Genomic DNA, 27,455 nt, shown 5'->3' with positions numbered 1-27,455 from the left:
CTTGTTTCTATCACAGTGAAATATATAATCTTCCGTTCAGAATTCCCTTATTCTATATGTGAGGTGACAGGGCCGGGAATCGAACGTCTTCTTTTGGAACAAACGATTGCTCCACCACTAAACAGACTAAACTATCCAGCACCTCGACTTTATTTTCACTGTAGGAACAAATAAATATGTCACATCGAGTCAAGGTGTTATTGTGTAAATATATTCTATAACATTTTAAGGGAAGGGATCTTTTCTCTTTTTTCAGACATCATTCTGTGGAATGTGTTTATAATGCGCGAAACCAATGGCAGACTGAACGAAGTAACAAACGAATATTACGATCTACTCGTAAGATGGCACAGAATACAATTGTACATATATATATAAATTAGGATATAAACAACAATTATATACCTCTGTTTCTTTCTGTCGCCTTCGTAATTTTTTCTCATTCGTATATCAGTCCGTCATCGGACCCGATTTTATAACAGCTCTCTTCTCTCTCTCTCTCTCTCTCTCTCTTTCTCTCGTATCACAAAATATACATTCAATTTCCAACATGACGTTATATCTTTTCTCTCTCGCGCGCGTTTCCTTTTTACATTAATTACATCTTCAACAAGTTTTCAACTTTATCATGCGTACGAAATTCTCACAAGGACCAAGTATGACTGTACAAAGGAAAAAAGTTTCGCCATACATATGTAAACATGGTATTCACGCATAATTATTATCATATCATTCCTATATATTCGTTCGGCTTAGATTGTTTTCTCAATACTATGGAAACTTTTATGTGCATAATTCCCGAATTTAATTAACTTACATTTTCAGACATTCACGATTTGTATAATTAGAAAGAAATAAACATATTTCCTTGTACGTACTTCAAGGAAGAACGGATTCACACAAGTATCTCTGAGAATCTATCAATTATCTTTATAACATAAATAATATCGATTAATAAAAAGAATCTTAAATTTAAAATCCTTGTAGGAGCTTCGTACTCGTGCCTCCCTTACATTTCAACGTACAACGCTATACAGTAACAATAATGAAAAATATCGCTCTTTCTCACTTACCGAGACCTGATCGTCTACCTACATAACGGAATTGACTTCGAACGTGAATGCGATTAGGAATACGACGACATATCGTAAAATCTATAAATTACCCGAGTAAAAAAGAAACATATAAAACGTGATATCGATGGGCCGCTCTCGATGTGTCTACGTCTAAACGTAGCCGGATTACCGGTATCACTAACTTCCAGTACGAACAAATGGACTAAGCGAGTTTCGGTTATTCGCGTATAACGTTTTCAACTAAAGACACACAGTACAGTACAGTACAGTAGAGCGGGGATCTTGACCAGGATCATGCCTGGATTGCGTTACACCTTCTTGAGCATGGGCAAGTGAAGCACCTCAGGTACCTCGATATCTTCAAGTCGAATATCCGACGGATTGAATGAGAATCTTACGGGATATGAATACTTTAGATCCATTAACAACTGAAAATAAAAAATCCATTGTTATGTGTTGTGAAAAAATTTTTCAGGCTCGCTACTTAAGAATGCGTATATACGAGTGTCTTTTAGACGCTCATCGAAGAATTGATAATATGATAATTCTCAATCGACTGCAGGGGAAAACTTACTTGTTCGTTGTTCTCACCGCGCTCCTTCAGTTTGTCTTGTACTTTCTTGATAAACGAAACAGGAACTCGACTTTCGTAATCGTCGACGGGCGTGTACAGATTCAGAATTTTCACTATTTGATTGGCCGTCAGTTTGTTGCACATCTCGCAGACAGAATTAACGTCCTCGTCCGTCTTGCGAGCTTGTAGAAGCTGCGACGCCTGTATGATGGGCTGTAGCGCTTCCGACGCGGTTTCTAGTCGTCGGTCCCTGCCCCACTGCTCCAAATGGCTCATGTTATACCTTAAATAATAAACGGAACATTGTATAATTTTCTACAAAGTATATTCAATATTATTACGCAAATAATAGCAGGATAATATTGGAAATGAAAAAGTAAAGTCAATCTCTGATTTGGAATTGAAGAAGGGAGATTTAAGTCTTTCCTAAGTTCTTTTTTACGTATTTTCTATAAAGCAGTTATTCGTGTTGGATTTCTTATTATATTGTTAATAAATAACAATGCAATTGAGAATTAACGCCACGTTTGTCTTACCTTATCTGCATACCCTTTGTCCATCGGCAGAGCTCGCTCCTTAACAGCAGGTTGTTCAAAGCGCTGGCGCACATGAAGTAAAACAGTTGCTTAAACAGCTGCACCACAACCTCGGGGTCCACGCCGTGATATTGAAGGGTCTTGTGCACCGACGTCAGCTCGCCCAGAAGCTTGTCCAGTTTCTGCTGCGTGGAATCCGGCTCGCCGCCCATGGACGACGACCTAGGTCGCCCGGTCTTGTCGGTCGGAACGGATATTGCCTCATGCTCCAGCAAGGCCGGTACTGTGAGCGCCTGAATCCTCTCCTTGAGATTCGTGATGAGATTGTTGAAGATCCAGAGAGCCACGTTGCTCAGTACGACACGGTATTCACTCAGGTCGAAGTTCCTCAGGCATTGCTCGTTCTGCCTGGGCGTGTTCTCGATCTGGAACGGCTTGTCGCCGGAGTACTGCTTCATATTGTGCAACAAACGTAGGGTGTTGCTCAGCCAAAGCACTCTGGAGTCGAAGTCGTCGCGTTTCTTTAACACTCGTTTAACGGCATTCAGGTACTCGGTCAACAGCGACCGCACCTTATCGTCATCGTTAATGCAGTCGGTGTGTCTGATGCACATGAAGAGGATGTAGGCCGGTAAGCCTGGTAACAGCGTCACCGCTATTCGGGGCTTCAGCTCTGAAAAAGGCAAAGATATTAAATATAAATTTATAGGTCATACATTGGGCGTAAAAAGAAATAAACGTGAAAAGAAATAAAGGTGAATAAAAAGATTTCTTAATTATACCTTAGAAATTTAAAATTAAATTATATCTCTCGGACAATGAATTTTATAGATAAATTCGAAAATATTTAAATGTAAGAATTCATAAATAAAACAGAATTCTCGAAAAATTCATCGACATGAAAAGCAACCCCGAAACTTACCAATGACCAAGTGGCGTATGATCAAGTTGATATCCTCCTTTCTGAATTCGAACATTCCTTCATAATCCCTCTCCTTTTTGCGAATGATAGGCATGTTACTCCCGTCTCCGTGAGTACTGGAAACGGCGACGCAGCCGTTTGCGTATTCCACCGCGTTGGGCACTGTAAAATTGAAACTTTTGTATTCGCCCTGGACACAATAAGCAAGCGATGATGAATTATGGTCTGCGTGATCGAACTGGTTGAAAAGTTTGTATGTAATCCTCTAGTTCATTAATTTTCATAAAATTTTGAATTTTTAACTTACATAACTATCTATCTTATTAAATCGTTTCTATTTCTTTGCTTAATCTGCCGAAGAACTTACTGTCTTTTACATGCACAAACTATTAGAACAATTCAATGAGATTATGACTATGATGACGTCAAGACCACGCACTCACCGGTGCCTTTTACATAAGGACGTTCCTCCCCTTCGTCTTTGACAGCATTAAAAGATAAGGTAATTTATGATATTCAACGTAATTCCAAAATTACACAGCAATAGAATCTTTAAATATTTCTTACAATAAGTATATAGTTATTACACTTACAGCCAGCATCCTTGAGTCGTTTCGCCAGAATTCTGCATTGTTTCTTGAAGCGTCTACATTCCTCCGCTACTTTATCGTATTTCTCTTGAAGTTCCTTTAACACAGGGGTCAAATATAAATATATAAATTTTTGTATTTATATAAACGAGAAGTTAATAGACTTTATTGCGGTAAAAAATATATCTAGATTTGAAAGTAACAAAATCAATTAGGACTGATAATAAATTTTGTATCAATGATAAAAGAATTTGTTTCACTTACCAGATTTTCAGACGTCAATCTGGCAACCTCATACTGCATGTAAAGCTCCGCTTGGGTTTGCGGCGATTTGCTCAAGTTAATAGAGAGCAGTTTTTGCTGCTTCTCGATTTCTTCTTGCAGCCTGTCTATCTCGTTTCGCCACTCGTCTCTTTGCGACCGCCAATTCCTTTCCTTCGCTTGCAGCTCATCCTCCAATTGCCTTAAAAACAGAGAAACCAAGTTTCTCACTTTTTGGGAATTACTGCGAGAAATCTCTTGAATTGTTCAATCGCAAATTAATCGTTCGAGGGAATCATGCTAAATATAAAAAATCATGCCTATTACTAACATCGTTATAAAATAATTATTAAAATGTAGTTTGAGAAATAATAACACAGGATAAACAAATTAAGGAAATTTAGCATGACTCATAGTTAATAATATTAATTTCACTGTTGTCAAAACAAACAGCTTTGAAATGCTTCAAGACGTTTAAATGATATACTATGAAATTATAGAATCTCTTTTTTTGATTGAACAGTTCAATAACGTTCAAACGAGTGAATCTGCTCAACTCACTCTCCTCTCGGTGCCTTTGTCTTAAGTTTACTGAAAATCGAAGTGCATGCACAAACGACAAAAGACTGTTGTTAGACGTGGCACTTTGTCAATAATCGGCTTGACAACTAAGCGTTTTGCGTTACCTGTTAATCTTCTTCTGCGCTTCGAAGGCAAGTACCAGCTCGCCATCTTCGTTTATGATGTCCACGTCGCGACCATAACTGGTACCTAAGCTCTTCATTCTGCGCGTATGATCGGCCAGCACGCTATGCAGCTGAATACACTCCTCTCTTCTCCTTTCCAGTTCCTCCTGCAGCGCCTCGAATTGTACTACAATATCATTATGTCAATATTATTCTATGTCTTTTACACAGTATTATTATTATTGTTTTTGCAGACAGTTATTGGTGATTTCGAAATTTGATAGTGTATATAAGAGGAAAATAGTAGCATTTAGAATTGTAAACATAGAGAAACGAACATATTCAAAAAGAATTTTCGAAAAATTCTTTCCATATAATTTATGCTTTAAACGTATAATACTGTTTAAACTTTTGCAAAATTAATTATTCCAATATAGGTGAATTCATACTGTTGAATAAAGCGATAATTTTGTAAGCAATGTGAAAATGAAGAATGCAATATGTAAGTACTAAAATATTGGATTTAGCGCAATTATGTTTTACGCTAAAATCAATATTTAATATTAGACACAGAGAATGAAGAGATACAGCGTTTAGAGGATAATAGGTAAAAGAAGGCAGATATCTAACACAAGGTAAAAAGCAAAAAGCAAAAGTTATAGATACACATTATCTATATCACGCTTTGATTTTTAAAAGTTTAAAGATACAAAGTAAATTAACTTATATATTAAAATCGGTATAAATATGCGTGCTTAGTGAAAGAGATAGTGCAGAAAATCGCTAATGAGTTGTAATATCAAATTACTCATGAGATTTTGCTGCGCGGACGATGGGCTGGTCTCCGATACAGTCTTCCTCAGTGAGTTCAAGTCTTTTTTAAGTTGCGAGTTCTCCATTTCTAGTTCTTGGAGCTGCAAGCAAACCATATTGTCTCAATTAATCAGTTAATCAGTGATAATAGAGATAAGACAAGTGACGAAGTACGATAAAGTGGATTTATCGATAATCTCTGCCGGTTAAGTGACGTCGAGTTCGCGTCAGAAAATTGGCAGGTGTTAGGATAGGACTCGACACAGAAAGAACTCGTCGAAAATGAAACTTTCAGATAAAAAATCTATTTTTCTGTATAATTTCCTCTACTTACTCTAAACGAATCTTGCGTCCTGGTAGACTCCTCGTTACTGTCGCGTTCCAAATCCTCGACCATTCGGATAAGTCTGCCTTTCTCTTTCTCGACGTCTTTCAGTTTCTGTTGCAGCTTCAAGACGAGACCGATGTCTACGGGCGCGTGTGTGGGTGCGGGCCTGGCCTCGGCCTCCGAAGGCGATTTGTTGGGTTGAACTTCTCCGTCGGGTGGGCTATCCGACCGCTGTTGACTCCAGTCGATCGTTTCCACTCGCGAGTAGGGCGTCGACGAGGAAGCTGTGGATCTCACGGAGCCGTAACCGAAATCCTACAAAAAGAAATCGGGGCGCGTGTAATTTCAATAAACTTATTTTAATAGTAATTATAACAAAAAGTGAAAAATTGAAATCTAGAGAGGCAAAATATAGCTAAAGAGATGATTATCATATTTTACAGTAAGCATTAAAAAATAAAATAGGACAAAGTAAGTTTTACATTCTTAATTGCATGTTAAAATTCCTTTTATATAAACGAGTCTTCAGTTTATTCAATAATATTCATGTGTGAGCGAGCGTGGCGTAGCAGACAGCGCACTGGTCTGCTAAACCAAAGATCTCAGGTTCGAACCCAGTCCTAGTAGAACCAAAATAAATAAAATTGTATCGCTTGTCTCTCCTCCTCGACGGAATGGCAACCCGTCAGGAGTATCCCTTGCCTCGAAACCCCCTCTACTTGCCGTTCGGATTCGGCGTTAAAACTGTATGTCCCATGTGCTTGTGTAGAACCTGCGTGCGCACCACAAGCACATGACTTTGGGGGAGGCCCAGGTCCGACTAGGACTGTTGCGCCATTATGAATGAATGAATGAATGTGTCTTGACTTACGATGTTTTGATCATCGTGTGGAAGATTTTCTGTCGACGTGATTTGGCCATTGCCGCTGGAAGCATTGCTCAAGGAGCGCGAGTGCCCGAGCACTCCTTGAACCGACGCAATCTTCTGTTCCAGCATTTCCACGTACTGCTCCAGCTCATGATATTCCTTGAGCAGTCTCTGGTAAGCTCCGCGATCCTGATCCTGTTCCAGCATAAGCAGGTCTTTCTCCTGCTCGAGTCGATACTTCAGGTTCTCCTCAGCACCGCGCTGGTTGCTCTTCAATTTCTCGGTCGCTATCGAGAGTTCCTTTCGCAATCTTTCATTCTCTTCCTGCAGCTTCTTGTTCTCCTTGTCCTTCTGTAGACCAGTTCTCTCTTTATCATGCAATATATCCATCTTCTCGTCTTTTTCCCGCTGTAGAATTTCCTCCATCTTTTTCAACTCTCTCTCTTTGTCTTGCACCACTCCGTTCAATTTCTTATTCTCAACGTCGACAGATTTCAAGCTGTCTAGCTTGCACTTCAAATCTACCATCTCGTTTTGAACGTTCTTCAAGTGTTGATTCTCCTTCGCCTGAAATAACAAGTTCGTGCGTTTCTTAGATGCAATCACGTATTATTGGAAAGATAAATAAAAGCATATAATAATAGATACATCTATGATTTAAGCTTATATGGGCAAAATATTATTATATGACATATATCACTTACCATCTCGTTTATCTTTTGTTGCAACGTTATAATCTTCATTTCCAATCCTTTGTTGAGCGACTTGACGTGCTCCACACTCCTGGCCTCGGCCTTCAGTTGCCTAAAGATCTTCTTCGCCTGGCGTTTCCTGATGCACGACTGTACGATTACTATGTCCCTGAGTTTCTTCTTGCACGCCATCCTCACGAGATATCCACGAGCGAATCTCTGGATCACCGTCGCGGCGGCGTGGTCCTTCATCATCCTGTACCTGGCACGAGCTATGTTACCCCTGCCGCGCGTCTGCAGGCCGAGAATCGTGCGTTTTAACTGCAAGTACCATCGTCTCTGCAGCCAGCCCTTCACTTGCGCCTGAATCTTCACCGCCGCTCTCTCCCTCCTCACAGCCTCTGCCTTTTTCCGGGCGATGTAACCCCTGCCGTATCTCTGAATGCCCAGAATCGATCTACGGATTTTCCTGTACCTGTTACGCTGGATCAAACCGCGCACAGTCTTCTGAATCATTATACAAGCATCGCGCTGTTTCTCCGCCCGTAACTTCTCCAGATACGCCACTTGACCGGCCCTGAAAAGCACCTTGGTCTTGCCAAACTTGAACTTGTCCTCGTCGTTGATGTATCTGGCCAGGATGCGCCGGCAGGTCTCCTTCAGATCATCCCGCCGTATCTCCTTGAACCTGCAGAGGCAGCGGTACCTCTGGAAGAAGTCGCCGTACGTACGCTGACTTGGGAAGCCCGCGGCAGAGATCCTGATGGTCTCTAGAACGCCGCAAGCGCGCAGCTGCTGCACCGCACGCACCGGACTGTACTCGAAGGCCTCCTTCTCGTCGTTCGGCTTGATGCAGCGCACGTAGTGCGGCGTCGTTGCGTTCAGTGTAGCCATCAGCATGTTGAGGGAGTCACGGAACTGCGAGCCGACTGTCTTTTTATTCTGCTTGTTGGCTGCGCTCGTCGGCGCGCTCTTCTGAGCGGACACTTTCACTCTCGTGTGCGGCACTGTCAACTTCGGGTCCTCGTCACTGAACAGCCTTCTCAGCAATTTGTTCTCGCCGCTTCTTAGCACGTCCACTTGCTCCTCGATTACGGTGTCACGATTCTTCTCCAGGAAGCCCACGGTTTCGTATTGCACAAGATCGGCGAAGTGATAGATCAGAAAGGCTGTAGTGCCGAATCGCGGTTTTTCGAAGTGCTTAGACTTGATGCACTTGGTGTACAACTTCTCCGCCCAGGAGGCGTCCGAACCCTTCGGCATGCGGCACTCCTCGTCGAGGAGGTCCAGAATGCCGAGTTTGGTCTCGATCAAGTCGATGCACGGCTGATTGTCGTAGAAATCGATGAAGGTCCACTCGATGTCCTCTTTCAGATATTCCTCCTGCTCCAGCTTGAAGACGTGCTGATTAAACTGCTGCTGGAGCTTCTCGTTCGCGTAGTTGATGCAGAACTGTTCAAACGAGTTTATCTCAAACGTTTCGAAGCCGTAAATGTCCAGTACGCCGATGAAACAGTGCGGCTGACTGGGTGACTGCAGTGAGCTGTTGATGTTGGTCACGATCCAGTTGAAGAGCTCGGCATAGATATGCTTGGCCAGGGCGTCCCGCGCCCCGTTCGCCTGCTCCACGGTTATAGGCTTCAGAAAGACCTCTCGTGTCGAGACGATCTTCCGATGGCACAGCCACTTGCGCATCGCGTTCACCTCGACGCCCAGCAGCTCGGAAAGAATGAGTAGATGCCGGTCCGATGGCGAAATGTAGCTGGACTCGGTATCCACCTCGCCGTCCTTCGCGTCCTTGCTCACGCAACTGCTTATATTTACGTTACCTAGATGTAGGATGCCCGCCAGGATCCGCAGCATGTCGTCCTGCTGTTTGGACGTAAAGCCGAGCATCGTCAGTGCACTTATCGTCTCATCGAAGTACGCGAGATCGTCCACGCCGTCGATCCTGGGGTTGTTGCCCTGATTAAGATAGTGGAATTGATTTTGGTCGGACAGGTGCAACTGGGGAAGACGCTTCGCCGCCGAACACATCTGATAAAAGATATGATAGTTTCGCTCCTCATTCGCTTGGAACACCACCCGCGACTTCTCCAACAGGTAGGTCCTCATGCTCGCGCCGGTGATGTGATAGCTCTTATTGAACTGGATCTCGATAAACTTTCCGAATCTAGAGGAATTGTCGTTCCTGGTAGTCTTCGCATTACCGATCGCCTCCATGATAGGCGAAGAGGCGAGAACCTTCTTCTCGACTTGCGTTTCCGTCGCCGATCCGCCGACAGTCGCGAAATACCGCATGGTATACTTCGCGGAGACCGTTTTGCCGGCGCCCGATTCGCCGGAGACGATAATCGACTGGTCATGATTCTCTCTAAATTAAAAGTTTGTACAAATTAATTATCATTTTATTCGGATTAAATAAGATTACGTTAAATTGGAGCTAATTATATTGAATCAAAATGTAATATAGTATACATATAATAATACAAAATATATTTTGTATAAATATAATTTAAATTCTATTAAAATTAATTTATTAGGGGAGACCGGGGCTAAGCCGACACTATTTTTTCAAAGGCAATTTTTAATATTTAATTAAAATTTTTAGGCAAATTCAATGGTACATATTTAAAGAGTGTTTCTTCAGGTACAAAATTGATTCAGGAAGTTTTGCTGTACGTCGCTTTGTTTTGCCGCCAGGAAAGGAAAAGTGACGCGAAGACAAATTTTCGAATTGAAAAATGCCGGGGCAAACTCGACACCCCGCCGGGGCAAACTCAACACTTTGTCTGATCGACACAATTTAATCTGGAACTTATTTTTTACTGTCTGAAAATGAAAATACATTGTTTATTGTGTATTTAAAAAGTACAAAAATTCGGAATAAAGTAGCTAGAACAATCATTTAAAATAATGAGAACAAAAATTGTTGAACTTTCAATTATCTTCATCTAAACTCATGTCTGAAAAACAATTAATGCAGGTAAACTCGCGATCGGACGTGCGCATACATTTGTCATGAGCCATACGGCTGCATGACAAGCATCGTTTGTTACTGGGAGCCGACGAAACGGCGTGGTGTTGACTTTGCCCCGGACGTCGTTTTTCACTTTTGTCACTTCAAAAACATGAAAATTTTGAAAATATGCAAAAACGATTATCGGATTCATATAGAGCATCAAATTTCCCATCAAAATCACTTACCGGTAGATTCGCAAGAGTAAAGCTCGATGAAAGAGTAGACATTTTCGAGAGATCAGAAAAATTACTCTTAATTGAAGTATCTATATTTTTTTTATTTATACAGTCATTAACGATTAGTATTGTAATTTCTTATCCAACGGAAAGATCACCTGACTTGTTATTTAATTAACATCGATATACAAACGTATATCAATGATACAAATCTGTAGATAATTGTCGACGGGAGATTACTCACCTCTCCAACTTTGTATAGGCTTCCTCGGCCACGGCGAATATGTGGGGTTCCAGGTCGCCCATCGCCTGGCCCCTATAGGCCCATATCGTGTCATTGCCGTAGATGGGTAATTCGTTGTACGGGTTGAAGGCTACCAGGACGATGCCGCAGTAGGTGTAAATGGAATGCCGTTGGAAGCGAATCTGGAGATTGTAGAGGACAGCGGGCTCGTGAAGGAACGACAGCGACGTGAGATTGTTTTCTCCGATCAGAATGTCGGGATTTCGGAGCGGCGGGAGATCGTTGTCCGATTTGATCTCCAATATCCTCGTCTGTTTCGACTCTTCCGTGCGCACTTTCAACGTCGGCGGATTCTGCCTGTAGTTCTCCAGGAGCACGGCGCCTTCCCACACCTTCTCCGGATGCGGTACCCATACTCGGGCGTCCTACGATCGATTCGTATATTGTTTTTGCGTTAATAAAGTTTCGTCGTTTTTATTATATTTTATTATAGTTTAATATAAAATCGCGGCGCATCCCCGTTCGTTAACGCCGAGGGTTTATGAAATTATTAAAAAGTCGATAAACGCGCAAGACTGCTCAAGCTGAGTATATTTTTGTTAAAAATAAAGATGGTTTAATTAGCTTTACTTTAGATCTGAATAAAAATTAAGGGTAAAGTTTACAGGTATTATTTATCAAGATCGCGAATAATTTATTGACTACACTTGTTTGTAACGTACAATCGTTACATTTAATTGGTCATCGAGTGACTTTTTAAGTATCGCAAAGACGACCCGCTTTTTCCTTTTGGAGTGGCACATAAAGGTCGCCAATAAGAATGTATCGATTCGGTCGACGAATGCTCCAATTCGCCGTTATTTCATATATTCAATGTTATCATATACTATTCGTGTACGATAGAAGACCCCGTTCGAGCGTAGAAATTACCGTTCTATTCAATCTTAGTACTTAACGTAATTTTCATCATTAATCATTCACGTGACGAACAAGAGGACGACATGACATAAAAGATCAATGATTCCTTTCATGCTTTGCGAATACGAAATTGATCCACATATCCACATAATAAATTGTACGGGGCACGCTATTTCTGCATTAGAAAGAAAGCTGAAACTTGAATTTGTCTCTCAATCGCTTTAGTTATAAAGTAACGTACAAAGACGAATAATGTTGTTTATATTAATTAAAATTTTAATTATGCAACAGGTAATAGATATGCACAGATAATACAAAACAATAACGAATAACGTTATTTATATTAATTGAAATTTTAATCACGCAATAGGTAATAGATAATACTGCATAAAGTGTATACATATAATGTGTAAATATGTAAAGTCTACTGCATAAATACTGCATAAAGACTGAATAATATAAAGTCTAAAAGCTGTTTTAAGCACAAATCCAAGAAATTAGGCTATCGTGAAAACTTCGCGACATCACGCAAATTGTTAGTCGTCCGTCAGTAACCGTCAGAGATAGTTTTACATGTCTGACATTTTCTACGAACATGCGCGAGCGACTTTCGTGAGTGAATAACGGTGTAACCAAACCCAACGGACTTTCATGTTATAAGGATCTATACGTATTGTCAAAGCGGTCTCCCGGGTTCACCCAATTGTATTACGAATGTACTATCCAGAAGCATGTCAAGCAACGGTAAATTGGTTTTTCTGCCGAAGTCGCGACTTCCCTTTCGCCGTCCCACATCTTCGGATCATCCCAGCATAAGTAACGTCGGCGATGCATAACTATATTTGGTAGATTTCACAGACGAAATAATTCATTGAGTATATTAATCGCTCTTTTTTTTTTCATAAATATCCCGAGATAAGAACCGCGTGACGAATTTTAAATCTTCCAATTCCTAAAGAAACTCTGTCTACATAATTAAATACTCTTTTGTACAAATACCTAGGATTGTATAATTATGTTAATAAATTTTTTGACATGTAAAATAATTACAATTTATAGATATCCTTTAGGATTAAAATCTGCTTTGTACCAAAATGTATTTTAGAGGTCATATTGAAAAATCGCAATCTTAATTGTATAATTTAAGTAAAGTGGCGAATGAACGAAACGCGTAATCGCAGTAATACCCAATTTACGCTGGGATAGCAATTACATCAAATGTCGTGTGAAATGGCAGGCAAGACTTGTGAATTGTGAATTCGCAACGTCACGTTTACTTTAACGAGCTTATTAATTATTGCACGGCGATGATGATTCGCGTCGATTGAATCGCATCTCCACGGTGCGTGTGAAAATCTTTCGGAAAAGGTAGAAAAAAAGACGCCGGTTTTCCTCCTTGTTAAATCTCATAAATGATTTCATTAGCCGCTTTGATTACACGTGCCAATTAGCCGCGTTTAAAAAGACGATGAAATACGCGACCCTGAACTTCGCTCCCACAGCGTGTGGGCCGTGCACGTGTGTATCATTAATTACGCAAGATACCGTTTCGCCGGGTGGAGAAGAAATAAAAACGCGGACAGGTGACGCGTAATGGTCGCAAAGTCACCGACGCGGTATAATTAAACCTCTTATCTCTTCGTTTGCCCCTATCGACACGTCTCCTGCTCGTGTGACTCACGAAAAACGCACGGCATTCTGCATATACTCGTATTTATGCGAAACGCGCGCAAGATTACACTGGTGATAAACGACACCACGTGAACAAACATCGTAATGTATTAAGTGCTTACGCCACCAGAATTGGAGTATCAATGAGAAAATAATATTTGTGCCGTATTTAATAAACGACCTTCCCACACCGGGCTTGACGCTACAACGCGAACTGATAAGATCTATTTGAGTCACATTTTCGCTCTAATAGATTAAAAATAAATCGGTGAGTAATTTTCAAAATCTGAAGATACAATGATATCTCTTCTGCATAAATACAATTTCTTTCAAGACGTTCTATTAAATTAAAAAAAAAATGTAGATTATGGTTATTGTAAGATGTACAAATCGTAAAAGCCGCACAGAGAAAAGCATTTATACACAAGAATTTATATATACTTAGAGAATTAATGTGATGTCATGAGATGCAGTTTTATGTCGGTGACACGAAGGCTTTTGCCTATCTTAAGAACGTTATTATAGTATATTAGCTAATTACATAAGAGACTTTCGCTGAAGCATTCGCAGAGTTCATGCATAAAGGAAAGAAGCGATGGAAAGGCAGATAAATAAAAAGGATAAGTCGAGATATTCCTGGATCCGACCCAGGGGTTACATACAAGTTACGGTCAATGCAACTGCATTATATTAATACAAAGTTTTAGGGCTATATGATCGGTTAGATAGAAAGTATTCTCAATTTTATTCTTTTTCTTTTCTCTTAATTTTTTAATTGAGTTTCGCGGCTTTATCCGGAAAGGTTTCTTTCTACACATATGCAAATTTCTTTACATCGAAATTTTACACAGCTCAATGTACGCCTGCGCTAGCTCTCTCGCTTCGTGGCGGCATACCGAGGAAATTATTCCCATGCTTTCTATGTTATATCCGCAGTGTATGCAATAACACTGCAGCAGCAATAGCAGCAAGGCCAATTATCACCACGGACTCACGCGGGAAGAGGAACAAAAAACTCGAGCTCTCTACCGGGTTCTCATAGCAAGCCTTTAATTGAAGAGGTGTCCAGAAGACAAAAGTGATCCGTGGATCCGTAGAAAGTTACGCCGCATTTTGCGTATTTACGTAATTTCTTAATCTAATGCAAGTAAGCTTCCTGATTCCACCGCACCGCCTTCTGTCGCGGATTAGTAATGACTGTGTCGACAGAGATTCGATATGCGCATGATTAAGATACGGCATCAATAATGAACAATTTAAAAAGTACGATAAATTGTATGCGTAAATAAAAAAGCGATTTGTCTCTTTCAAGACTGCATGAAAAACTTTGCTAATTTTATTGAAGTTTTATTGATATGTTATATAGTTTCTATTTTGAAAATGCTATCTTTCTCTCTGTCTTTCTTTCTCTGTATAAATGTATTTTCGTAAAGTTTTCGTAATATTTTCCTCTAGAGCGAGGAAGTTTTTGTTGCAGCGCACGTTTTCGTCGCAGCTGGCGTTTGTGATCGACGTCGCCCCAATTTCGCGAAACTACTCGAACGTTGGTAACATATTTTCTTCGAAACTTGACGCAAGTCACTGTACGCATATGCAAGAAACAGCTTTGTTGCCTTTAGGCAGGCGATGCAACCCTTCGATTGTTCTGTATCCGCGCGAGCTTCACTACTATGTAAGGCTTCCGTTGCATTTCGCACGTAAGGATTTCTACTCTTTTCTAATCGCGAATATTTTTCGCGTATTCCTTTCGTGCACAGATCGATATTAGGACTCGGCAAAATTAAATTAAGTGTTTATTAAATTTTGCAAGCAATATATATATATATATATAAAATTGTACGGGTAATTCTGGCTGTTATTTTAAATTAAGCTAAATGCATTGCTTTACTGAAAACGATAATAAAGACGATCGTGGGAAATAAAAGAAACAATGTAAGAGAAGAAATAAGGAAAATATACAAGTGTTTAATATAAAACAGTTCCCATGCTGCATAACATAAAATTATTCATTGAAACCACGGTATACCATCCAACAGTTGATTAATAATTTTATATGTAGATTCAGTATACACGTAATACACAAAATAATTGCACTTCCGCTAATTAATTAATGAGATAAACAATCGCATATATCTTGAAAGAAGCTTAATATATTTCTAAAATATAATTTTGAATCACATGTTTTAGTCTAATTTTATTGAACAGCAGTGTTACAAAAGCAATATTCGCTTGACTAGTGAAGTACTCTATTTTCAATGCATATTTTTTATTATTGGTAGTTGTGTCAATTATCAGGGGTCAGACAAGTGGTTTGATCACTAGCACGTGGCAATGACACTCCGTTAAAGTCTCGCGTTCAGGTCTTCGTACACATTTTCGTACAATTTAAACATAGGTGGAAGCGATTGGTGGGGCGTCGCAATCTTATCACTACGAGGCCATCCCGGAATGTGTGACTCATGCTGACATGGTTTTCTTCAGCGAAGAAACTGGACGACTCGGTCTATTACGTGGTTTGTCCGTAAACATAAACACTTAAAATATAAAATAGAATGGAGTTCTCGATATGTGGAGAAACAGAGTGACTTTTGGATAACTGTTAAAGAAACTTTCGTTTTCTCCTCTCCGGACTTCGTGTCCTTCGAAAAGTCTCGTCACGTCTCGATCGGTTTAACGTTAATAATTATTGTTTGTGTCTTGCCTGTAACGTTCCCGCTTATTGTTACCTATGTTTATGTTTTCCCAATCTAACGTCTTTCCCTATTTTTCGACCTCGTTATTTCTTACTTTCGATTCTAGCCGTTTCGGCGGTTAAGTATATGACGCCACAAAACAAAACTTAAAAATAAAAAAAAACATCAGATTGTATAAGTAAAAATACGAAAACAATTAATGAAAACTTATATTCAACGTTTATTGACATGTTCTATTTTTACTTTTCACATTTTATATCCCATATTTTTTGGAAAGCGCGAAATGACAATTTATATACATTTTAAAAAGCATACACGCTAAGCATAATGTTCTCAAACTTCGTTAGGTAAGCTTTGACCATGAAACGTACATGGATGATCTAAGAGCAGACTATAAAAACCTCGAGATCTATTAACAAACGGTGCAAACAACTTCATCGAATTTATCTTCTCTGTCGTTGATATCGGCATTGTGATAGTAAGATCGATTGCTTACGTTAACGTATACGTTTACGTTTTTCCTATCTAATATACTATAAAACACAGAAGCGCGTTAATCTAATTCTCAATTAAATTACAAATAAAACTAAAAATTGCGTTATTATATTATTCGCGTGTATACATATAATTTCTTTCCCTACACACGCAAAATTACGTGATTTATAATTAGAGCTTAAAATATCCCGCTGCGGTTTGCGCCATAAAAAAGTTGCACGTTTAATTTTCACTAATCACAACGTCTAGCGCTGTAAGAAATAGCATCATTACATTTTATCGCACTGTTTTTAACTCGTAATAATGGCGATATCCGGCGTAAAATAAAATGTAATGTAGCATGACGTTATGAAAATATCTTCATGGGTTAATGCTCCCGGTTTATGTCTTACCGAGGCGCGATTAATCGGTAAACAAAGGCAGATTTAGCCATCGAGTTTCCGCAAAAGAAAGACCGCAATCGTGAGAACGAGACTTTCCGCTTCGGGCGCGGGTGTTAGTTATGCGCGCGTCCGTAAAAGCGGAATGCTTTCGTGGGATATCGCCGCGAGGATTTTACGTCTCGCGGATAGAGAGAAGGGACCATAAAGGACCGACGTAACGCCTTATTTAACACAGGAAACATTTCCTCGCGAGAGAAAGAAGCGCTTCTCCGGTGAAGACGCTTTCGCCGGCGGGAATTGTTCTTATCGGGCGAACGAAGCGGCAAAATGCACTAATCTCGATAATCGATAGCGGAAACGGGCGCGTATGCAATCGATAATAGATTAGAGAGTCTGTACGCAGTGATCTTGAGACACGAAAGTTCTGACCACGGCGCGATGTAATCAATACGAGGAGAATGGTCTTTGCTCTGTTAAGAGAAAGGGTTCCCGGCAACGTTCGCGCAATGAGAGTGCAAGCGCCGCGCGCTGATCTCAAACAAGCAATGATATAAATATTTAATGAACCGCAGACACATGACGCCGTCTCAATGAGAGTTTGATGGGGCAATTTTTTAAAATATCAATTTCGATTTAGCTGGAGTCACGAACGCGCTTTCACGCTAAAAGGTGAGCTAGAATCGTTGGGAACAGCTAACCGGGTGATCAGTTCGAGGAACGCGATCGGCGAGCTACGCTTACGGCCGAGCAGATTCCTTTCTCTCGCTGCAGAAAAGCAAAACACCTCGGCGCGAGACGATCTCGCTGCACTCTTTGCCCTCCGTCGTCGCTAAGACCGGTAGATTCCTCCACGCGACCGTGAGGAACATTTTATCTACGGGCAGTGGCCGACGACCATTTAAGGAAGGTCCATACCGGAATAATCTCGAGAAAATTATCACTGTCGTCATACTCAAGATTTCATCAGAATTCAAGTTTCTACAAGATTTCTTGTTCTAAGAAATCTTGTTCTTAATGATAATAACTTTACATAAATTATCTTGCAAATTCAGAGAGTCAGTCCGAGAATAATGAAAGAAAAGATATGTTTGACCAATCTTCGCGTTTCATTGTTTTACGACGAAGTAATTTTAAATCTTTTTCTTCATAGCATCACAAAGTATTTTTCGAATTAAAAGAAGTGCCTTCTCTTTTACTCTTTTTTCCCTACGATTTTCTATTTTCCGAATATTTTTCTCTATAACGACGCTCGATATTCGATGAGAACCTTCCGAAGACTCGCATAGTCGTAGCTACTCTGGAATTAGTATAATCGATGAAAAAAAAAGCACCTAAAGAATGGTGGCCGTGCCGCTAATGTTATTTCTGACATTTTTTCTCTTGTACCCCTGCGTCCGAAGGAGCGAAAACCTGTTATAACAAAAAGCACGATGCCCGACCTCGGGCAACCCCCGCCGTTCACTTGGCCGCAGCGATAAATCAACCACCAACGTCGGGGAGAAACGTCACAGGCTTAAAGGGAATAGCATAAGGCAATAACGCTTTCTAATCTCGGTCTCTTCATTACTCGGCGGCATGCGGCACTTCGCACGCTATAATCCCAAGGCGCGTTTTATTATGCGTCGTATTACTTTTTGCATTTCAGTTTGCACGTGAATTTATCACTCGCTTTGGGACGATGATAATGTACGTTATATGTTATTTCTTTGCGACTAAATTTTCGAATTGCGATTATCCTAGATCTGGCAAAATCAGTTTTTCCATATGTTTACATTACATGTTGCTGACACAATGATTTTTTTCTGAAACTCAGATGACAATTAAGTATCATTGAAAGATACAATTAACTATCACGATATGTTAAGAGATATTCCGCGATTTCGCCTTCGGTTAATATAATTCATGACTGGAAAATGCGGCTGTTAGCATCTGTTAATGACAGCTGTTACCATCCAAAGATAGTGCAATAATTCTATCGGAAAGAATCAATTGTCTCGCCTAATTATTTACCTTTTTCATTATTTATTAATAAATAATTTAATTATTAATTATTCATTAATAAATATTTTCCATGTAGTAATAAATTTACTAATTCTCAATTTCAAGGTGCATCTTATCAGACACTACACCCGAAAGCGTTTCATGTAATCGTAACCGTGCTGTTAATGAAACATTATCACGGTGAATCAAACACACGCTGTTATTTCTACGATCGTGCCACCTGATTTAGACCAGAATTTAGGTCTCCAGTAATGGAGGCTCTCTCGCTGGCAGTTATTGATTTTACTTTCGGAAAGAAATCTCGAATGCTCGAGAAACACTTCGTCTTTCCGTATTTATTAATGCACATACAGACAGCAAAATATTCAACAACCTTTTATTGTTTCAAGTCACGCGTTCTGCAGCTCGATCAATCAGTATATGTCAATAAAAATGTAGCTTGCGAACAATCTGAACCGAGATTCTCCGTCAATACCTCCATTTTTATAAACTGGGAAATAAAAAATCGATTTGCGTTGTATTAAAAGCTAATAATATATTAATTAATATATATAGATTTATAAACAGATAAGTTTTATTGTTTGCATCAGTTTTGCATCAGGAAGATATTAACCGCGTGATAAAATATGTATACAATCGTACAGAATTTGTTAATCTTAACAGAGAGAACGCTTTAGATAGGATATCAGGTCAGTGTTGTTGATTCTTACCATACGAAGCTCGAGTTTAAAGGTATGCTCAGCGAAATTTAAGAATCTGTTTATTTGTGTTTCGTGTCGATCAAAATCCCGGAAAACAGCTGATTCATCAAGATGAATACGTCTTCAAATAAATGTTGTCAGAAAAAGCGGAAAGCGATTGTTGTGCCTTACATCAAGATGCCCATTGAGAGGAGAATGAAGGAAGAGTCCTTTAGAAGTGAGAAATATAACTTGCATAAATTAAATACAATGGCTAACAATGAAAACGTCTGTTAAATATTCAAATAAGAGTAAAAAAGAATAACAGTGAGAAATAGAATTTTCTCTTCGGCCCAAGTATCTTGTATCATAGAAACTATGACGTATTATGTAAATGGATGACCTATATTCGTGACAAACGTGTGCATTTGCGGGCGTGTAGCAACGTAGACACAATGATAATTATATAATCCTTGATTTGTTGTTTGATCTTATCGTTGCGCAATAGGAAACTCACGCCTCTGAAAGGCTGTGGGACCTCGCTTTTCTGGACATTTGTAAAAAGTAACAGTGAAATCGGAAACGGGTTGACAGATTTCCTGGATCGCGAGTTATGCCCGGTGACACCGCGAGAAAGATACGTTCACTCGAAATGTCAAATGTTTGCGCGTTTAACGTTTGATTGTAAAAAAGGAGTCCGGATCACACAGTTTCACACGCGCAACCATAATCTCGCAGCAGCCGACATCGTTCCCGCAATTTCCACTGATTGTATAACCGAGTCATTTTCAACTCCACGAGTTCCTTGGTTGATATATGCGGTTAAATCACGTCAAGCGAGACTTCGAGATATTATATACGACCGGGATAATCCCATAATTTTATATGTAAATTACAGTGGCGTGCGGTAAATGTGCTATTTTAAACAAAGATTAAAGTTTTTAAAAGGTTTATTACTGTTATGGATATATTGTCTTTTTAATGTCAACCCGTTTAATGCACTTGAAGGTGAAAAAAACGTGTTTCACATTTATCTTCGAAGTTCCTTTCGGTTCTTTCGGGCTCGAGAAACTGGAGCAACATCCCTAATCGTCTTCCATTATTCACGCCTCCAATTATGGAACCGTCATCCCGACGAGCGAGAGAATCCGCGGAGACTTCGATTCCGAACGAAGGATCGAAATCTCTACATAGTCGTGCTCCGCGACTTCAGTTCACGCCGAACAGAAACATCCCCTTGAAGAGCGTACAGCGTCAATCCCCCCCGAGGGACCGAAACGGTGGCGCGCGCGTGAGAATCCTCGGCGCGCAATTTTATTTACGTCAGAGGAGACCTGCCATCTTCCTCGGGGGATACGCGCACCTGATATCTCTAAATATCCCCGAACAAGTCTTCGCGATACCTTTACGTAGAGTTCCCTCGTGGTCATCGCGATGGGTCCAGGTGTCGGGCACCTGGATCAGGTAGAAGCTGGGTCAGGAGGTATCACTGGATCAGGTACAACACGGTCACGCGCTCTCACCACCGCGCACCGCACACATGCACACGCGCGGCAAAGACGACGACGATGACGACAAAGTGTCTACGGCGTTGGTCGCATGCGATCGAAAGCCGCACGCGCTATGAGCACCGTCGACTTCATCGGGTCGTACGCATTGTCACCTGGCGAGGTTCACGGCATGTTTGTTTTCCTTTTTTTTTTTATTTGTTCTTTCCGCCCTCCCTCGTGTTTCGCCACTCTTCGGAGCGTTCCTCGAGGATACGCGGGCACCTCCGTGTTTTCCGTGCCGCGAGCGGTGTACCAGGTCGCGCGTCGCGCGATTTAATCCCCAGGACAGCCTCTGACCTTCCAGGAGCGATCCGACACGGGCCCCACCAGCGAGAGCGAGCTCTCGCAAAGGTCGTACCTCCACGTAAACGACGGCACTGCCGCCGCCAGCTGGCTCGTTATCGGCTTTAGATTGCGCGCCCCTCTCCGGCGACCTCGACGCCCACCTTCCTTCGTCGGCCTGTGTCTGTGATGCTGGCGCGGGTGACATCGGTGTCCCGCTCCGACGCTCGTCGACGGTATCGCGCGGTCCTCCTTGAAGAATCGAAGACCAACGCTGGCGACGTCCGACGCAGAGCGGGTTCTTGAAGAACGTTCGAGGCAGACGTGGAGAACGCAACTCGATGGATAGGTCATCGGGTCTTGCTCCAGCCAAAAAGTTTAAAATAATTTAAAATGTAAAAATATAAAACGTCTGTTAGAAATATATTGCAAAAGTACCGGGAAAAGTGTTAGATTCTTCCCAACGTTTTTTATATTCTCGATATGGCTTTAAAAAGCAGCAGACGCTATGATAACAAGCATGAAAATTTACCTTAATTTTAGTTTCACAATTACATAATTTGCGCAATTTGGACTTGGCCGTCAGTATTTTTAAAGATTCTGCAATACTCATCAGTTTTCTGCTTATGCGTACATGTATCATGATACAAAATGACAATATTTATAATCAACGAGGAAACTGCTTTACGCACAACGCTAACACACTCAAATTTCCGATAAACCAGAATAACTGGTAACATACAGCTTTTATCATCGCTCGTTCATCTGCCGACGCCTGTCTCTGTGATCATTTGCTGGTAACGGAGCTTGGATCTCCAGTACATCAGACTATGTTACAGAACGTTTGCATCTCTGCCTCTGGAAGAAATCTTTCCTGCGCGTAGAATGTCCATTCTCCTTTGAAACTGAAATAAAAACTTAAAAGAATTGGCCGAGTATTTTATACCAAAAGAATATAATAAAATGATATATATTTAGTTACTTATATTATTATAATTACAATGTGTAATTGTAAAATAGGAGTTACTCTGAGGAAAAATGCTACATAAGTTAAATCAAGAAACAATCGATTCTTAAAAATTTCTAGATAAATGCATGTATATACAGTTGATTTATGGATAAAACAACGAAGAATCACAATGCGAACGAATGCCAGTTGCTCGAAACTTCAGTTTATGCTAGAACCATGACTTTCAGTAACATTTTCATCGTAATTACTTATTAGCTATAGGATAGTTAATATAATTCATAAGAGACGTATGAAATAGAATAGAGGCTTGGATAAAGTAATTGAATGAGACCATGGCGTTTTTTCATTTGGTTCTCAAAGCTAGAAAGCTCGAGAAAGCTAGGTTAAGATACGAAGATGAGAAATTGAGATCGATCGAGATCTCCGAGGGTGTCGAGCCACGGCTGACTTTCAAGCAGCGTCTCCGACGAAAGAGATTAAAGTGAGCCTGGCCATTAACTCGTTATCCGATCGATCAATATTAATTTTACTCTTAATTCTACTCTCTAACATTTATTATATCATACGTACCTCTCTCTCTCTCTTTTTCTTCTCTGCTTTTTATCAGAATTTTAATGACACTTTTTATTTTATGCTCCAATGTTTTATTTTAGCGTATTACTATTTTTTATAATCAAGTTATTACGCGTAATCATATCTCAATAGATGCAGAAAGAAGCTCGAGCATTTCTGGAGCCGAATAATTTCCCCTATAAAGCATACATGGATTTACAAAAAGGCGAGGCTTCTTCGTACGGACGGTTCGCTCGAGAATTACATTCTGAAGAGCGTGTTTGGATTCTTGGGCGGTATATTTCTCACATACATGTTCTTTGTGTTCTTTGTGATTCAACTGAGTTTTACTCTCTCGTCTGCCACGATGCTGTGCTCGGCCCTTGGAGTGATTCTCACGCTCGGTTTGGCGTTTTCTCGTCGTGTAAGGTAAATTTGCGTGAACTTCAATAATATAAATACGAAAGTTATATAGGCCATAGCATATTTAAAGTAGGTATATTAAGATTAAGATTTTAATTAGTTAAAAAAAATAAAAATCGTATCTTGGTGTTTTTAACTTCTATTGTATTTCATAGTTCTATCTTCTTTATTGCATTTTTCTACAAATGTATGTCAACATTTACATAGATGCATTGTATTTCTATTGCTGCCGCAATTCTTTTCTAAACGTGGCAGACAAGCCTTGATGGCCTATGCCTTTATTCTAACACTTACTGGACCGGCGAAGAATATCTTGCATAATATTAGTGTCCTTTCGGAGTCTTTAGTCTGTGGACAGGTAAGCTTTAACAGGTGAGTTTGCTTACGTATCCCATTTATGTCTATAAATGCCTACCAATCCTTGAATCCTTGAATGGTTCTGCCCATAATTAGATCTTTTGTTTAGCCGACAAAAGACTTGAACGTTCATACATATCGTTGGTTCCGCAATCCATTGCATTTCCATTGCACATTTTCGAATTCATAAGATATAATTTATGATTATGTTTTTTGATTTGCCGTCGTTGTTTGAAATTGTCATTACTAATGTAAACCATAAAAAAACAAAACACATACGTAGGAGCAATTAAAACAAGCCGTGAAAAACGTAGTTGACTTAATAAAAGAACCCTTCTACGCTCTGAGAGACGCGATATCGAAAGTAATAAAGACGGTGAAGGTGGTCGTGAAGAAGATTAAGCGGACTCTCGTGGCTATCAAGCGACTTGTGCTTAGTATACGTGAGTCAACGTACTCCCCGTGGCTTCGTGGAATAATCGATCTTCGTAACTTGAAAAACGTATCTTCCAGTGAGAGTGATCACGTCGGTTTTTCAATGGCTCGGCAGCATCGTGAATATCTGCAACAAGAAGCTGGGCACGCCGTTCGACAGGTGTCAGAGAGTCTTTGAGGGCGCGGTTACTGACTGCAAAGCGAAGCTCGGTCCCCTTTTCGGTGGGATTTGCAATCTGGCGTACGTCGTCGGCGCCTTGTGTTACGTCGTGAAACCTCTAGACTTCATCTGCATGCTCGTGTCTTATGTCGCCGATACTATAGTTAACGCCGTACGGAAGAGTATGTCAAGATTAGAAATCTAGATGAAGGTTTTTTTGGAAGGAAGAGTTTATGTAACAAATTTTTAAAAATTTCCAAATCCCTGTAAATATCAAGAATTTAGAAATTTACTGGAATACAATTTATTTACGATTTTAAATATTCATAAAACATTTAATTGTTTTAATAATTCATAAATTCTTCCATTAACGTAATATTGCTAAGCTCTTTAGATTTCTCTCTGATTTAATATCTCTTGCTTACATAGAAATCAAAAGGTTCACTCGCCATGTAAAAGCAATGTTCTACGTTAAAGTGAAATTCTCGCATTCCTTCCATTTTGAGACGAACCAAAGTAAAGCCCTCGAAGATGTATCGACTGGTATAATTACCGAGGTACGATCGAGGACTGATAGATTTCTAGCCGTTTTCGACTGGATGAGCTTCATGACCACTTTCTTCATTTTTTTCATGCTGTTAAGGTAAAATTTATTAAGACGTTATTTTGATACTTTGAAACCTGAGGTATTTTGGAACACATTTTCCAGGATCTTGCATTATCGACACAAATGGCTGACAAGCGAACGCTTCGATAACCGGTACTTGACGGATGATCTGCGCACTATCGATCTAATAAGAACGCGTCAGGATAAGGAGACCATTCTGCCATTAAACCGTCGCGAGAGAAATCAATATATCCCGCTGACGTCCGTTACGTTGATCAAGGTAGAAAAAATAAAGCTCGCGAAATCCGCCGTCTTTCTGGGCTTGACAACATTCAAAATCTGCATCCATATGATGGCGGACTACAGTCTTTATTGGATTCTTAGCACTATTAGGTATCACGGACGGATTGAAACAAAGGTATCTTGATGACTAATATTAATTAGAAAATAATGTATGCTTCAAACATTTTATTTATGAATATCTAGAGCTTTTCCTACCTTGTTATAATTATCTCTCGCGACAAACATGACGGTAAATAACTATTTTAAATTGATGATTAGCAACAGAAAGACATCCCTGAAGAATTAAGTCACAGTTAACGTATATTTCGCAGACTGAATCGATTGAATGTTATGTTAGCTTAGAACCGCAATTTTGTTATCGAAATTTGCGTGGAGCGCGGGAATATCGACAATCGGTGGTCGGATGTATACCGCGGCGTAGAATAATCACGATAGAAGGTAATATAATGGCGGAACGTATATATCGATTTCTAGGTCCAACGACCCAATTTCGTGGGCGTCTATGTGTCTGGTGACGGCTATCTCGCCGACCTTTATCGAAGCATCGTGAAAGCCTTCACGCCGCACGCGAAGGATACGGAGATCGATGTGACGCCCTGCCTCCCAGATCCCATCCCACCAGATCTAGATCGGTACACGCAGATTGTGACGTTGATCATCTTCTGCTGGATCATGGCAATATTTGAACCATATGGATTGCGGCTGCGACATGTCGTGATGTGTAAATATCATCCGGAAAGAGCTAAGCAAAGAGCCGCTTGGTTGTATAATCACATAATTAGGTAATGCACTTTCAATTAGCTAATGAAGTAACCGACCGGCACACAGATATCAGATTATACTACTTGCAACAAAGTTTTATGCTGGTTGTTTCATAAAATATTATTAAAGGTTGATGTTGGTTGATTACATTAAAGGTACACTTCGCCACTTTTAACTGTGAATATTAAAATCTAACAAGATTTCGTAGTAAAATGTTTAAAAAAAATTTGTTTAAATATTAAATTGCATTAAAGTAACGATTTTCGCTTTATCGTGCAATTTGTTCACTGAAAAAAAAATACTTCAAAATTTATTTGTGGAATATAAACGGAATAGAACGGAATCTCACTTGTGTGTGGAATATAAGATTTATTTCACAGAAATAAACCTTACATTCCACAAGTGAGATTTATTTCTTCGAAATAAACCTTATATTCCACAAATAAATTTTTAAGTATTTTTTCCTCAGTGTTGTTTAGTTTCCTTCCGTTTACTTTGCACAATATAAATTACGAACATACAACGTACTGCGCTTAGTTAATGGTTTCAATTCGTGCAGATCGAGGGGAAGCTTTCTGAAATTTGCACGACGCCAGTTGCGCCGCAAGTTCGGCATGACCGAGGACGAGAGAATCGAGAGAGTCACGTTCAGAGAACGATGCCTGGCGATCTGCCCTTTCCTGAACAAATTGTTCCCCCGAAAGCAGAACGTGTGTCTCCTGTGCGGCGCCGTGGAACGTTCCGATCAGGAACCGCACATTAAATGCGCCACGCCAGGCTGCGTCGGTTTGTTCTGTATCCAATGCTTCGCGGACTTGCAGAATCTCTGCACGATTTGCCGATCGCCCATCGAGTATGGCGATTTATCGGACATTAGCGAGGAAAAGTGAGTTTTAGCGATAAATCATGTTACGAGAGAGTTTACAGAACACGAGAATGAAAGTAATACGCTATTATGTATTACGAGCAATGTATATTAATATGAATATTTTTAAATATAATGTACAAACATATCAAGTCTTTGTGAAGCTATTTGTTTTTGTTTTTATATTTATAGATGCTGAAAAGTATTTTATTGTTTTTCTCTTTTGAATAAATTATTTCATGAAAATAATCATGCCATTTAATTATAATTTAAAGAAATATTTATGTCTTTATATTTAAAATATATTATTAAAACTATGCAGTAATTATTCGCACTCTTCTCTAATTAAATTAGAGATTCATCGGATGATCAATTAATCGCGAAAAAGGAACCTGTACCAATAAGTACTTATATCGATGAAAAAGAAGAACCGATTGTAGAAGAAAAACCTGAGAAAGAGACAAAAGAAGAAGTAGAAGAAAAAGAAATACCGGAAATAAGAGAACCAGGAGAAATAATAGCGGAAGAAAGAGTGTCGGAAGAAAAAATATTGGAAGAAA

At 39.9% G+C, this 27,455-nt stretch overlaps 2 protein-coding genes across 5 annotated transcripts; one reads left to right on the top strand and one right to left on the bottom strand.

Moving 5' to 3' along the window:
- Nucleotides 1-132: 132 nt before the first annotated feature.
- On the bottom strand, nt 133-21,606 carry Didum (dilute class unconventional myosin). Of its 4 annotated transcripts, XM_071715886.1 has the most exons (15): nt 21,033-21,606; nt 10,789-11,213; nt 7,359-9,720; nt 6,658-7,221; nt 5,793-6,101; nt 5,454-5,559; nt 4,646-4,832; nt 4,521-4,550; nt 3,963-4,161; nt 3,702-3,795; nt 3,552-3,587; nt 3,109-3,270; nt 2,187-2,859; nt 1,651-1,933; nt 133-1,504 (listed from the first exon to the last, which is right to left on the bottom strand). In XM_071715886.1, exons 1-15 carry the CDS (start codon nt 21,057-21,059, stop codon nt 1,385-1,387), a joined length of 5,577 nt encoding a protein of 1,858 aa, XP_071571987.1. In that variant the 5' UTR covers nt 21,060-21,606; the 3' UTR covers nt 133-1,384. The 4 variants fall into 4 exon arrangements, with proteins under 4 accessions (XP_071571987.1, XP_071572144.1, XP_071572061.1 ...); XM_071716043.1 differs by lacking the exon at nt 3,552-3,587; XM_071715960.1 differs by lacking the exon at nt 4,521-4,550 and having other exon boundaries at nt 21,033-21,605.
- Nucleotides 21,607-22,763: 1,157 nt separating this feature from the next.
- Nucleotides 22,764-26,920, top strand: LOC139784366 (DC-STAMP domain-containing protein 2). The gene is made up of 9 exons (XM_071723807.1): nt 22,764-22,912; nt 23,137-23,412; nt 23,614-23,764; nt 24,047-24,206; nt 24,277-24,540; nt 24,788-25,001; nt 25,068-25,383; nt 25,743-26,050; nt 26,590-26,920. Exons 1-9 carry the CDS (start codon nt 22,764-22,766, stop codon nt 26,918-26,920), a joined length of 2,169 nt encoding a protein of 722 aa, XP_071579908.1.
- The last annotated feature ends 535 nt before the right edge of the window (nt 26,921-27,455 follow it).

Source organism: Temnothorax nylanderi, unplaced genomic scaffold (genome assembly GCF_030848795.1).
Source record: "Temnothorax nylanderi isolate EJ_2023f unplaced genomic scaffold, tnyl_v1.0 TNYL_tig0001_pilon, whole genome shotgun sequence".
Classification (NCBI taxonomy): domain Eukaryota; kingdom Metazoa; phylum Arthropoda; class Insecta; order Hymenoptera; family Formicidae; genus Temnothorax; species Temnothorax nylanderi.
This window is presented reverse-complemented; position numbering and strand designations above follow the sequence as displayed.